We start from the raw sequence: 14,045 nt of genomic DNA, 5'->3' as shown, positions 1-14,045 counted from the left end.
TTAATAGTGGAATCCTGTGGCTGCGGTGTTGAAGCTCAAATGGGAAACTTCCTGCCTGCCCCACATCAAATGTCCTCAAAGTATGGAAACACTTGGATATTATTTATTCTTTTTTTTTTTTTTAAATATATATATACTGTATATTTTCACCTGTCAATTTATGTTCTCCCAAAAAAGTAAAAACTATTTAAAAAAAGTTTTTGATTATTTGATAGGAACATAAAATGTGAAAATATCTTTGTGCATTCCAATCAAAATTGAAAACTTGGAGATACATACATATTGCAAGTTTTTTTTTTATGTCCATATCACAAAGAAAGCACCTATGTGCACGTTTTTTAAATTAAAAACTCACCACCATTTTTTAGAGCAATGACAATATTCATGTATTGTATTTCCAAATTTGATGAAAAAATGTTTTTTCTTTGTATGTAAAAAATAAAATTGGGAAACATTATTAGTATTATTGTACAAAACAGCAATTTTTTTTAAATTATTATATTTGGATACATTTTGGTAAGTTAAAAAAAATCAGTACGTTAATTTTTAAATAAAATTTCTGTATTTTTATTTCAGATTTTATTTGTTTATTTAAATAAAAAATACGCACAAGTATTAGTGCAAATATAAAGGTATCTGACATTGTATATATTGATTAATTTGTTGATATAAATTTTTATTTTTCCATTTTTTCGCCTTTGCTCTTTTGTCACATAAGCTCCGCCCCAACAAGTCGTCCATTTTTCTGGATGGTGGAGGTAAAATGACTTGAACATGATCTCATATCTATTGATTACTGTTTTTTATTTAGTCTTAGTGTACAAACAAAAGTTCTAGGACAGACATAACTTATTGAAAAAAATGGACAACAACATGCCGGTGGTTGAAGTTTTATCGGAGGGCAATTAGCGGACCGGATGGGGGTTCCTGTGACACCCCCTCTCGGGCCTGATGGAGTGGAGCCTCATCTGCCTAACAGCCTGGCAAATATCCATGGTGGGCCGCCATCCCACCCATTGTACACGGCCTCTCATTAAGAGCAGCCGAGTCAAGAAAAACAAGGCTTACAGTGGAGCTACTGTAACTTTGTTTTGTCTTTTTTTTCCCACTTGTGTAATGCAGACTTGCAATAATGCAATACAACTTGAAAACATTAAAACCTTATTGTGATTGATTCTGTCATTTTAAAGATCATCTGAATGTTGAAAGATAATCACATTTAAAATTAATCTAAAGGGTCTCGGATGACAATCAGGTCATGAAAAGGCTTTTTTTATTCAGGGGCATCTGAGGACATTCCGTCTATGACTGAGGATCTGGACTTAATCGCTTTAAAAGCAGTAATTAGGTGTTAAGAGGCAGGCTTGTCTGTTTAAATTAGACTCCGAGTGGCTAGATTACACTCTTTAACTTTGCGGCAGGCCTCCTCTTGTTGGGTTGTGGTCAAGCCAAAATGGTAAACTGTGTTTTGGGGCATGTGTTCTTGAGACTTTTTTTCATGTGCAAATCATTTTATGTCTGAAATTGGCTTCAGGGGGTACATTTTTTAGAAACTACAGGAAAACAGACTCAATTTTCAAATTGTCAAACTCTGGTCCTGTACTTCACCCACATACAAAAACTCAAATTCCTCACAATTGAACTTCGTCCATCACTCAAGTATGCATGTTTCAAATTGAGTAGCAATTGGACGGGATCTGCAAATGGCTGCTTCAAACCAAAATATCAGACTTCCTGGTCTTTTGGGACATGAGTCCTTGAGTTTTTTTTTTGCGTGGGTCTACTCACGAAAGACAAGCCTGCCAAATGTCATGTTGTTGACTTAAATGGGCTTCGCAGGCTGAATTTATTCAAAAATTCTGGGGGATACTACAAAGTAACAGAATTTTACCATCAAATGTCTGCTTAAAGGCAAAATGGCAGACTCTGTCTTTACAGGCTCGAGCTCTTGAAACTTTTCTTGTCGGGCGACTCATCAAAAATATTGATATATTTTCGATGCTGTGTTTAAGTAGTATGTTGTTGAATGCATAAAACATTTTGTTTTTTTCCAAGTCCGAGAGAATGTTGAGTCATCAAGTCTGCCACCATGCGCCACAAAAATTGAAATTGCTCACATTTCACCGTCTGTGACTTATCTGGCAAGTATACATGTTTCAAATTTAGCAGTAATCTTACAAAATATCAAGTAGTTTGCCTTTCATGACCTGACGACGCAATTTGAATTCTCATGCCCAGCCCGCTGATGTTCATCGATCTGTACAATTCTTGTACGGATGAATCTCAAAGGCCACTAAGGTCAGGGTGCGCGCTCTCCGTTCGCCACGTCGCCAATGACGAGGTGAAATGGGGAGTGGCGAGGTAAATATTCCCAACGCTCGCCACATTGGCGTGGCCAATTTTGTCAAAATTGCACTGGGGGAATATCGCTATATTAGGCACGAGTGCCCGTATGCAAAAAAAAAAAAAAAAAAAAAGACCGTCTGTAAATTGCATAGTTATCCCACAGTCCTCGATGTGGCCAGTGACGCACACGATTGGTTACAGTACAATCAACAAAGACAGCAATGCTACCGGTAGCTGCATGCTAATGCTAGCGAGCATTAGCATCATTAAGAAGCAAGACGTTCTGTCGCGACCTGCGGAAGGATGGAATATTGTGTCTGTTTCTGTACCAAAACGGAACTATGTTGCCCCCGAGTCACGTAAAACAACTGTGAATTACCCCCGGGCCCGCTCACATGTAGGGAAAAAGCCGAAGGATGACATGGCAGACGAACTATTTAACCAGTCCAGGACGCGGACCCTTGTCAAATCTTCGCCTAGCTTTGACAAGAGGAATATGCTAACATTTTTGGTAAAGTGTTTAAACGAAGGGTAATCAGACGAGCGGGAAGTCGGCCAGGCTCGCCGTGGGACCGGATAATGTGCACGAAGTAGAACATCACAGGTACGTGGACTGTGTTTTGTAACCGTTTCATTTTATTGTCATGTGTCGTCGAGTGCGCACATTTGCCCATATAAACTCTAGTCCCGATTTACGCGACGTAATTTTCGTCTTCAGTTGCAACTGCAGTTGAATATAATAATGTAGTAATCATGATAAAACGTTACTGTATGTATTAATTAAATTACATGTGCAAAATATATAGCGGCATGAAAACAAAAAAAAAAGTGTCATTCTACAAGTTCCACCATTTGGATCAGCATCTTAATACAATAACATAGGTAGATGTTTTATTCTCCCGCGATCCTTGTAAGGATAAGCGGTTAAGAAAATGAATGGATTGATATTTTATTCCTAAATTACGCTTGTATTTATTATTGTAGACCACTGCAACCCATGGACATTAACACTGTACTTGAGTGTAGGAAAATAAAAGTGTACCGATTACATTCGGATGTATTGAGAATATTGAATGAAAAACATACTCCAATAATGTTTAAAAAAAATCCTAAACATTAAATTACCTGTAAAAAACATGAGATTTTTATAAATAAAAAAAAAATCTTGTTAATACATTAAATATTTTTAAAGAAAAAAAGATGCAAAGACTAAGGTCAGTTTAGCGCGGAATAGCTGAGGTATTTCGGGAAACTTTATTATTATTATTATTTTATATATATATATTTTTTATTTTACTTTTATTTATAAGAACTTTGCCCATTTCTACCACTACAATGTTGTTGTTTTTTTTGCACTCACACCAACACGCACATATACACACATGGTCTCCTAGGCGGCGAGGTGAACCCACGCCAACCTACCGCTCGAAGTGCAGTTAGCCATCAACCTATGCCCAGAACCCTCTTCAAAAAATCCATCTTCCCAGAAGTGTTGTGTGTTTGTCAGTTGGGCTACAATGTCTCTGCCGTGTGCGTGCATGAGTAGTGCACGTAATGACATAGCGGCAAAATAGGTGGCACTGCCGCCACATAAACATGTGATGTCGTGGCTAGCTACACTCAAATGTGGCTAAGAGATTTTTATACTGTTGTAAAAGTTTCATGACCCAGCGCCAATCCTGCCAAGCGGTATTGTGTTTGGGGGGAGGGATATGCGCTGAAACCGTGGGAAACAAAAAAATCGAACATGGACGAATGCATGGACACTGCAATTAATTATTTTCTCACAGAATTACTCAGTTTCCTTGTTGAATGAAGAACAGCGAGAGTTCAAGTGTTCATGCATTTTTTTCAACGACGAGTAGACGTAAACAAGTTGCATAATGCCCAATCAGCTTGAAATCTTGTACTGAATGTCCCGTCTTTGCTGAGAAGATCACATTGGAGCGGCCTCAGATTGATATTGTGGAGAACTTCCTTGAGTGAATCACAATATCAATCTGGCTCATGCCAGGTTATGTTTTTGATGGATCCTTGAAAAATGGCAAAATGACTGAAAAATGGCTGCCTCAAACTCAAATGGGAGATTTCTGTAGCATTTGCGAATGGTTGGATAAATCCGAGTTGGATTTTCCCACTTTTGACCTGAAAACGATCGGCGAAAGTAAACAACCAAAATGGCGGATAGTGATAAATTGTTTTTTATTTTGGTCCTCAAAACTCATTTTGACCTCCAGCAAACTGGCCGTTTTTTTATCTTATTTCATAAGCATTCAATACAGTTCAGTAGTTCACTGTATAATTTCACGCAAGGAGGTAGCGGCATACTGTCACGCACGTTGTGTTACGTGACGTTATGTTGAATATTAATGAATGAAGAAAGCTATCTAGTTTTATACTTGAGATAATTGTGTTTTACCATTCACGTAGTCTGTGTTTCCAAAGGGGTCGCCATTGTAGAGTGACGTCACTTGTAGTGCGTCGCTGAAGTCGGGGTCCTTTTTTTGTCCGACTTCGCAAGTGGGATTTCCGAGTTCAAGTTCCCGTACACACTTCATGGTTTTAACTCGAAAAAGTCAGACTTCCGACCATCCTTGAATGCAGCATTCTTCTGTCTTTTTATGCTTGAGTTCTAATGACATTTTTAAAACAAAAATCCAATGAAGGTGGATGCATTTAAAGACATTCTTTTTCTTTCTTTTTTATTCAGACAGAACATTGTTAAACCAATATACATACACAGGTCATCTTCACTGGATGTAGGCAGTTTGACTGGTAGGTAGATTGTAAAAAGTTTTGATGTTTACCTCATGAGACCAATGTTTGTGTTTTTCTTTTAATATATACTGTACGTAGATGAATGTTAAATCTGTATTCAATGCAGATGGGAAAAAAATGTGTTGTGGTTAACTGGACATCTCAAATGAATATGCTAAATCAAATATATAAAACAAAAAACAATGTTATTTACATTAGTCACATTTCTACCTGATACTTGTTGACGAAATGAAAAGTCACCATTTAGATATGTTCACAATTGTAGACCCCACCCCAAAGGTTCCTCGACCCCCAAAAAATACAAGGGCCCGTCTTTTGGCCCCGACAACTTAACCCAAGACTAAACTTAGGCGATAGTTAAGTCCTTCCTTATGTCCAAGTGTCTGAGTATGAAAACATCCAAAGTCCCTGTGTGTAGTCACCGCAGTTTGTAAACATTCACCGGAGCAGCCCACAAAAAAAACAAAAAAAAAAAAAACGGATCACATGTGTTGCCACGTTTTGTCCATGGACTGAATGTGCTCTTTGGCCTTCATCCTGAGCGCTGCGATACTGGAGCTCCTGTCATCCTCCATAGGAAATTTGTCATTGAAGCTAGGTGGGCACTGGTATGGCGGTGGCCCCCCCATGGGCTGCATGCCCTGCACCAGGCCAGGTGGTCCGCCCAGGAAGCCGTGGCTCGGGTAGGCCGGCTGCAGGCCCTGAGGCGAGCCCATGAAGCCCGGGATGGTGTGCATGGGCGTAGTGCTGGAGATGGGCGAGGTGAGCCAAGGATCCAGCATGGGGTTGGCCACCTGCCCAACGCTGGGCGCCATCGGGGCCCGGTTGAAGGAAAGCATGGGAGAGTCGTGCAGCTTCATGGTGGTGGAGTCCATCTTCTCCTGACGTCGCCACTTGGCACGCCGGTTCTGGAACCACACCTGGACATACAAACAGAGTTCACTCTGTGGCACCAGTAGAAACTACAGTAGAGAACAACCAGAGTGTCCCTAGCAAAGAGATGGCAGCAGCAAAGGTCTCACTTTGGTCTGATGATGAAGTGCAGTCCCCCTATTATGACGTCTTCTTCTTGCGTGAATCAACGCGATGACGTATATTTGGGAGGCAACTGGGCCCAGGCACGGTTTGGTTAGAGTAATGTAAGTGCGGGCCAGAGCAGGACAGGGGAAGGGTGGGGGGCAATCAGGCTTCAGTGCGGTACGGAAGAAATGGCCCTAGTGTGAGTGCGCCCTAAGATACAGAAGATAGGACTGGCTTCCGAATCTACATGCCACTGAGCAAGGCACTGAACCCAAACTGTTAGGGGCACTTTTAACTCATTCAGTGCCATTGACGGATATATACGTCAAAAATCTATTTTAAGGACTTGTCCTTAGGCTAGAGTGTTTCTGGACTAAGACCTGCTATGGACTTAGAGATGATTCTTGGAACTGCTTTTGGAGTTCCTTTCCCTTCTGGCAAGACACTGCCTCCAAACTCGATGTAGTATCTCATCCCCCTAACTATGTGGCTTCAGCTTGGTTGGCCTGCACAAGTCCAAATGCAAAAGTCTAAAACGTATTCCTCAATTCATACTTTTAAGGTGCTGTGGACAACAATATGTTAGGTACCTTTTGTGGTAAACGGTACTTGATTTATATAGCGCTTTTACACCTTACAAGGACCTCAAAGCGCTTTTACATTCAGCTACTCATTCACCTACTGATGACGCAGCATCAGGAACAACTGGGGATTCAGTATCTTGCTCAAGGCCACTTCGACATGGTCACAATCGCATGGTATCGAACCTACAACCTCTGGGTTGTGATACAACCACTCTACCACTGAGACGCGCCACCCATGGGAAATTGGTTGCATTGTTTTCTTGCTACCGAACTAACTAACCAACAATGAACAGAACAAACAACCCATAATCTGTTGCCACATCCGATTTACGCTTGAAAGAGATTTCCCAATGTCCATCCAAGACAGTCCAAACTGACTTTGAGCATGTGGCGGTGTACGTTTTGGACTGGTCGCCACTCAATCGCCACTGAGTTTATATCCCCCCCTTAAATTCTCTCAAGCTAAGTTTCTTGTAAACAAACACTGTTGATTTTTTTTTCCCATCCGTCACTCATACATCTTACAGCAGCCTTCATCAAGACCACTTAGTCAAGCTGTCATTTATTTTTGCGCTTGCGGCAAAGTGGACAAAGGATGGCAGTCAGCAGATGCTGACCACAGTGCGCCAAAGCAACAGCCTAAAAATAGAGCAGCGCTTTTTGTTGATTGAGGGAATCGCAAACTAATCCAATTCTTGATGTCATCCACAATTAGTACATACTGTAAGTCTGGACTGGAAGATTCTAGGTTTAAGACTGGAATCTCGTATTTCCTACAAGAGAGTCGAAGTAGCCTTGAGCTAGGCACCCTCAATGTCTTTAGAGTACAGATCGTCTTGGTCTTAGAGGATTGCGACAGGCAATCTTATTGAATATGGGACTGGTTTTCACCAAAAGAACGGCTAAATATCCTAGCATTTTCCAGTGCCCTTTAGAAAGGTACTGAACCCGCAACGATGCTGGGGCGCGGTATCACACGCTCAACAGATTTGGCTTTGGCTCAGCCTCAGAGGATGTCAGGATTTAGACACACTGTGCTCTAAAACAGTGGTCCCCAACCCTGGTCCTCAGGGACCGGTATCTAGCCTGTTTTCCATGCCTCCCACAGCCAACACAGGTGGAGATCGTTATCAGCCTTCTCCAGAGATTGCTGATTAGCTGATGATATGAATCACCTGTGTTGGCTGTGGGAGGCATGGAAAACAGTCTGGATACCGGTACCCGAGGACCAGGGTTGGGGACCGCTGCTCTAAAACATGGAAATTGGTACTGGTTGCCAGAGAGAGGCGAGTTCACATTCCGAAAGCTGTTGAGGTCTCCTTAAAGCACTCAATCGAGACACGGATACCCTGCTCCCTAGGTGCTTAAGTAGCCCCCTGCTCCAATGTGTGCCCACCACTGTCATAAGGACTCATAAGGGCTTTGGACCAGGTTGTTGCCGGTTTAAGTCCTACTAGCAGTGGTGGAAAAACTCGGGCCTCAAACTCAAGGTTTTGGATGTTTCCCTTCCCCAACACAGCTGGTATATGATCAGCTCATCAGCAAGCTCTTCATAAGCCTGATAACGATCCTGTTGATAGGAATCAGCTTGTGTTGGAATAGGGAAGCCTCCAAAACCTGCGGGACTGGATTCCAGTCCTTGAGGACCGTATTTGCCCACACATTTCCATATTATATTATATCCATATTTTAGTCCCTAGTAACTAGTATGGATCCATGAACTGGTTGCCAGAGAGACAAGTTTACTTTCAGGTCACTGCCCAAGTGCCCTTATGCAAGGCACCAAAATTCGAGCTTCTACTGGGTATAGTAGCTCAATTTCTATGGACTCTTTAGACCAGATGGTTGCAGGTTTAAGATCCTAAATGTTTCTGGGACAATCCTGTTTTCTGAGTGATGTTATGCACTTAAAATCCGAGCTCACCTGCACCCGGACCTCTGGCAGGTTGACCTTCATGGCCAGCTCCTCACGGCTGTAGACATCCGGGTAGTGGGACTTCTCGAAGGCGCGTTCCAGCTCATGCAACTGGTAGGTAGTGAAGGTGGTCCGGTTCCTGCGGTGCTTCTTCTTACCGTGCTCTTCTTCCACAATGGCCTTGGGGGAGTCCTCGGCCAGGTCTTCTTGCATGCTGCTCATCTCTCCATCGCATTTGTCGCTGGAGAACAAGTCTGACGCTGAAAAGACGGTTGTAATTATTGGATTATTTCAATAAGTGGATGCCTCTGTGGAGATAATGTCCTGGTGCACGGAGTAGTGAAATCTGACTGATGTTCTTGGCAGTGGGTCCGTACCACAGGGGGTCTTGGCGAGCCCCAAGTGACATGACATCTTTCACTGAATTCCTCCCAAGTAATCCCACAAGAACAGATGCTACCTACTAGTTCAGCCTCACTCTAATCCTTCCATGCAGTCCGCATTGTGTCTACTAAAAACTAACTAAGACGTAATAAGACAAGGCAGGCATTTGCTTGTAATGATGACATCACGCCTCAGTAGCTAGATTAGGTCATCTAAATATTTGAAACAGCCCAAACAGTATGATGTAGCGAATGATGGTTGTCTTTTTTTTTTTTGGTCCTATGGATACAACTTTTATACGAGCATGTCATATGGAATACGCTAAATCATATTTTACATTGATTACATCTGAGTAAAACAGAACTTGTAAATGTATTGAATTTAGTATTCTCGCTAACACAACAAACAGCACATCTACTAAGCATTGGCCACCTCATAATCACAAACATACAATTTTTTACAGTTATTTGGAAGAAGGAGTAAGTACCTTTAGAGGATGCCTATTGGGACACATTTTGGCCATGTATTAACTGTTTAGGAATACAGTACGCCAATTTTTGGTTCCAGATTTGAAAGGTTCATGAACCATATTTAAATTGAGCTGTAGTCAAAAAGGATCATTTTCCTCACTGTAAGTGCGACTTCTCCCACCCAACAAGCAGCATACAGATTTATAAAAGTCAAAATGTCCTGAAATAGATTTGTAAAAACAAATAAAATGTTTTTTTCATTTTTATAATAGTAAATATATTTTTGTAAGATTTTATAAGGTAAGGAAGGAGACATAGTTGGGACATGCTCCACCTTGTGGCAGCACAATCATGTGACTCCTTCCAGCCAATCAGAAATTGACAATTGCTTATTTCAATTTTTTGACATATTGTTGTATGCTTTGCATCAAAAAACTTTCAACAGATTCATAGTGTGATTGTATAAATAATGTGTATATATGCATATGTGCATATATACTGTATATAAATATATATGCATATAAACCATTATGACGTCATATTTGTGAATAAAATGTCAATTTAAAAAATAAGGATAATTTTCAATTTTATAAGAAAAACTTTTTAAATAGTGAAATTCTACATTTTATATTTTATAAGTAATTTATTTTTATTTTTAAGTAATCAATCTTATAATCAAAATATTTCCTTTTTTTATCAGAGGCAAGGGGGTGGTTCACAAGCTTTCACTATGATAAAATGTTTGACTTATTCGTAGAGCTGTCAAACGATTAAATTTTTTAAATTAGATTAATCACATCTTAGAATTTTGATTGATCACAATTAATCACTTCATTAAAAAGGCTTATTATTAACATTCTTTGCCCGCCAAATTTGAAGGGCAACTATTATTTGTTAATTCTTTCTACATTTAATTTTATGAGGACGTCTTCAATATTTTTGGATCCACCGCACACTCTCATCCTCCTCTTTTTCTAAGCAGTTAATTATTGCACAATAAAAAAAAAAAAAATGACCCCAATATTTTGACTAGAACAAATATTCTCAATGTCAGTCGCAAAATGCTTTACTTTAATGCATGTACCGGTAGTTTTGTTTATTTATTGCTCAAACACAACCTGTGCTACCTTTAACCTAACCATCCGCTGTCAGCGAAAGGATCAGCGCTTAAAATGAATAGTGTGATTAATCTGCATTTACTCGTGATTAATGCAATATTTTTTGGGTGATTAATTAATTAGTTAACTCTTTAACTTTGACAGCACTACTTATTAAGAAACATATATAAGTATATAGGTTTGTACAGCAGTTTCCTCAAAATAACCTTTGGCACCAGAAAATAAAGTAGTTATTTTCAGATCAATGTTATATGTAATAATAATAATTATTATTTTTTTATTATTATTACTACCTTTTGGCACCTTTTGTTCATTTTTAATGAAGATTATTACAAATGATATATATATATTTTTTTAATTATCTTGTCACAAATGCCCACTTAGCGTACACATTATAAATTTTACATCTTTCTTATGTCTTGATGTTAACGAGTTATTTGATTTTTAAAAATACAGGTACTGCTGTATTCCAGTACACCAAATCTGCCAAAGAACTTTTGGTCAAAAGTTCCATAGCCCTAGAATAGCAAACCTCTTAGATTTGCACTATGACGTTGGTTTGTGGAAGCGAAGAGCATGGTCTGACATGAAATGACGACTTTTCCGCTACTGCTCACCGTGATAAGACGAATGTTGGGAGTTGTCGGTCAGTTCCGAAAGATGTTGTTGAAGTTGGGAGTTTTCCCGCGTGGCTTTCGGCCTGTGCTCCTCGTCATCTTGGTGATGGTGGTCGTGGACTCCGTGGTGGTGGAGCAGCGAGTCCTGCTCCTTGGCGAAGCCCAGGATGACATCGATGCTGTGCACTCTGACCCCGGAACTGGACCCGGCGGCGCCTTTTGCCATGTCGTAGTTGTCCAGGCAACCGTCTTCCACCATTGCCAGGGTATCCATTGACAAATGCATCAGAGCCTTTTTTTTAGGGGGATACTGGTGGTGGGAAAGTGGATGGAGCGGAATGCTGACGCTCAGATCACTTTGCCGTTTCTCCTGCTGAACCCCCGTGGACGGACATGTTTGTCTTCCGATGAGAAGGAACCATTGAACAGTCTCCAGGAAACACAAGGCGATCTTACCTACATTTGCGTCCAATCACAAGCTGCACCTTGCCTGTAGTATCCAAGTGGTCTAGTGACATTATCCTGTTGCAAGTGGCACTTGTTGCTCCACGTTAAGTCCTCCAAATCCACCCCCCAGCCCCACGCCTCCTCCCCAAGTGAGCAAATGTGATGACGGCGTCCCGTCTTCCTCCGACAAACCAAAACTCCGTAAAGAAAAAACAATGGACCGTGAAAAGGAAGACAAACGAAGGAGGAATTAAGAGGCATATGAATTGGGATCCTTTCCCTTTAAGAATGACTGACAGTTGTTTTCTGCCCAAGTAATTGCTCCAAATGTGCGCTGCATTCAGGGCCCAGTTGGAGGCCGTCGCTAATGAAGCCTTGACAAAACTTTCTTTCAAAAAAGCCATTGTGCGCCAGATAAAGGCCACTAAGCGAGAGTTGTGCGCTAATCCCTTCATTACGCACTCCAGAGACACAAGAGATGGATGGACTTTTAACTTTGATGCGTAGCCGCTAGAAACACCCACCAATCGTTTCCAATTCGATATTTGTCACCAAAAAAAAAACATGTTAAACAAACACCTTCCTGTCATGTTGCCGGCCAAATTAAAAGTTTCAAAGTACAGAAAAAAATGATTTTAACGTGAATCCACAACAACTAGAAAGACCCTTGGATCATTTCCCTTTTTGGACTGTAAAGCTAGCTAGCTAGCGAGCTAGTTCTCATGAGTGGCCGAACGTTGGGCACTTATTTTTTTGGTGATTAAAAATTTGAATTGCTCTTTCACAGTGTTCAAAATGGACTTTAGTTTTCTAGGGGTGTCAAAATTTGTGTGTTAATTTTGAGTTAATTCCTTTAGCGGCACCATTTTTTTTTAAAGCACACGATTAATGACCAAGCATTACTTGGAAAGCCTGTACTGGGGGAGTTCCAGTCGCAATGCAGCAGACACATCCACATTAAATTTAGCAGTAATACATTCAATTAGTGTTGTTCTGATACCGTTTCTTGGCCCCCAATACCGATTCCGATACCCAGCTTTGCAGTATCGGCCAATGCCGATACCATAACGATACCCAAGTTGTTGTTTTTTTCTCAACATGAAAAAGCTGTCCTGCCATTGGTTCAGAGCATTCAAGGGCCAATAGGATATCTTAGCTCGGCATGCAGTGAACATGTCACACATCAGTGAATGCCGTGCATGAGCAAGACACAAGCTGCTGCATCCAAAATCCTATATTAGCGTCAGAATTAATGGTATCGGCATGTTACTTGTTAGTACTCACAGATACCACTGTTTTAATGCAGTATCTGGGCCTCTAACACAAAATTTAATAATAATGCATATATTTGTGGAGACTGGGGTCAAGTTGTATTTACAATTTTAAAAATGTGCAGAATTTCACAAGTTACTTCATGTTAAAGATTAGATGGCTCTTAATATGAAAAGAAAAATTCACTGAACTGTCACCAACGTCTTCGAAATGAAGAATTGCCATCTAGTGGCAGAAAAATCACCTCAGCACAAATCAATATCACACTATTTTTTTACAGTACAGTACATCTTTTTAATTTTAACACAATTTTATGAACTATTATGAAATTACTGTATCAATGACTAAAAGATTCAGCCATATTACTCTTAGTTTAAAGCAACACTAAGGAACTTTTAGTTTACGTTAATGATGGCCATATGGAAAAAGTGGTAATGTTATGCCTGAAGGAAGACCACATTTCCCATGAAGTGCATCGCGTCGTTTTTGAGCACTTTTGTAGTTTTTTGTGCGGCAGTGTTCCTACCATCCTCCTCAAAAGTGTTTAGTGCCAGTAAAAATGATAGAGACCCCCTCAGGCCATGGCAAAGCTACCATTCAAATCCATGTTTCATCAGAAGAGTTATGAAAATATTTTATTAAGGTTGAAAAGTTCCTTAGTGGTAGTTTAACATATTTTTTCACTTTTATGTTAACAAGAGTATGAAAACTAAGACAAATGTTTTATTGTACATTTAGAACAAATACAATTTGTGCTTAACCGTGAGTTAACGTGATTAAAAAATTTAATTGCCTGACAAACCTAGTTTTCACAAAAGGATTTTACTTAAATCATCTGTTTTTGAATTATAGTTCAAGTCACCAAAGTCATCAAACATCCTTCAAAGGTGTATCTGATATTTTGCAGGTCAAATTTACCCATTTAAAACTAAAAGAAAATGTGAACGATTTTAACTGGGGGGTGGCGGGGGGTATGTTGCTGTTGGTGTGCCGGCTGGTCCGGCCGAGCTTCCGCAGCTCCATCAGGAGGTGATGCACAGATCAATCCGGTTGCTTAATGAGCCTAAAGACTTCGCTGGAGATTTTCTCTGACC

General features: G+C 40.3%; 2 protein-coding genes across 4 annotated transcripts in view; one reads left to right on the top strand and one right to left on the bottom strand.

The window, feature by feature from the left end:
• Positions 1–2,563: 2,563 nt before the first annotated feature.
• The window catches only part of LOC144043624 (caytaxin-like), a 38,195-nt gene continuing 26,713 nt past the window's right edge, over positions 2,564–14,045 (top strand). The window contains exon 1 of the mRNA XM_077557459.1: positions 2,564–2,950. The gene's annotated coding sequence lies outside the window, so the exon portion shown is untranslated. The remainder of the gene's footprint in view (positions 2,951–14,045) is intronic.
• On the bottom strand, positions 5,032–11,804 carry LOC144043625 (retinal homeobox protein Rx2-like). 3 transcript variants are annotated; one of them, XM_077557461.1, is made up of 4 exons: positions 11,689–11,771; positions 11,233–11,605; positions 8,653–8,903; positions 5,032–6,044 (listed from the first exon to the last, which is right to left on the bottom strand). In XM_077557461.1, exons 2-4 carry the CDS (start codon positions 11,516–11,518, stop codon positions 5,607–5,609), a joined length of 975 nt encoding a protein of 324 aa, XP_077413587.1. In that variant the 5' UTR covers positions 11,519–11,605; positions 11,689–11,771; the 3' UTR covers positions 5,032–5,606. The 3 variants fall into 3 exon arrangements, with proteins under 3 accessions (XP_077413587.1, XP_077413588.1, XP_077413586.1); XM_077557462.1 differs by having other exon boundaries at positions 11,693–11,749; XM_077557460.1 differs by having other exon boundaries at positions 11,233–11,804.

Source organism: Vanacampus margaritifer, chromosome 2, assembly GCF_051991255.1.
Source record: "Vanacampus margaritifer isolate UIUO_Vmar chromosome 2, RoL_Vmar_1.0, whole genome shotgun sequence".
Lineage (NCBI taxonomy): Eukaryota > Metazoa > Chordata > Actinopteri > Syngnathiformes > Syngnathidae > Vanacampus > Vanacampus margaritifer.
Note: the sequence above shows the minus strand (reverse complement) of the source record. Positions and strands in the feature narration are given on the sequence as shown.

What these genes read in the sequence shown, in the direction of transcription:
- LOC144043625 (XM_077557460.1), bottom strand. Translation starts at nt 11,518, where the DNA reads ATGCATTTGTCAATGGATACCCTGGCAATGGTGGAAGACGGTTGCCTG. An exon ending in CCAACATTCGTCTTATCACG is followed by an intron (nt 8,904 to 11,232) that starts GTGAGCAGTAGC and finishes CCGTCTTTTCAG; the next exon opens with CGTCAGACTTGTTCTCCAGC. An exon ending in TGCCAGAGGTCCGGGTGCAG is followed by an intron (nt 6,045 to 8,652) that starts GTGAGCTCGGAT and finishes TTGTATGTCCAG; the next exon opens with GTGTGGTTCCAGAACCGGCG.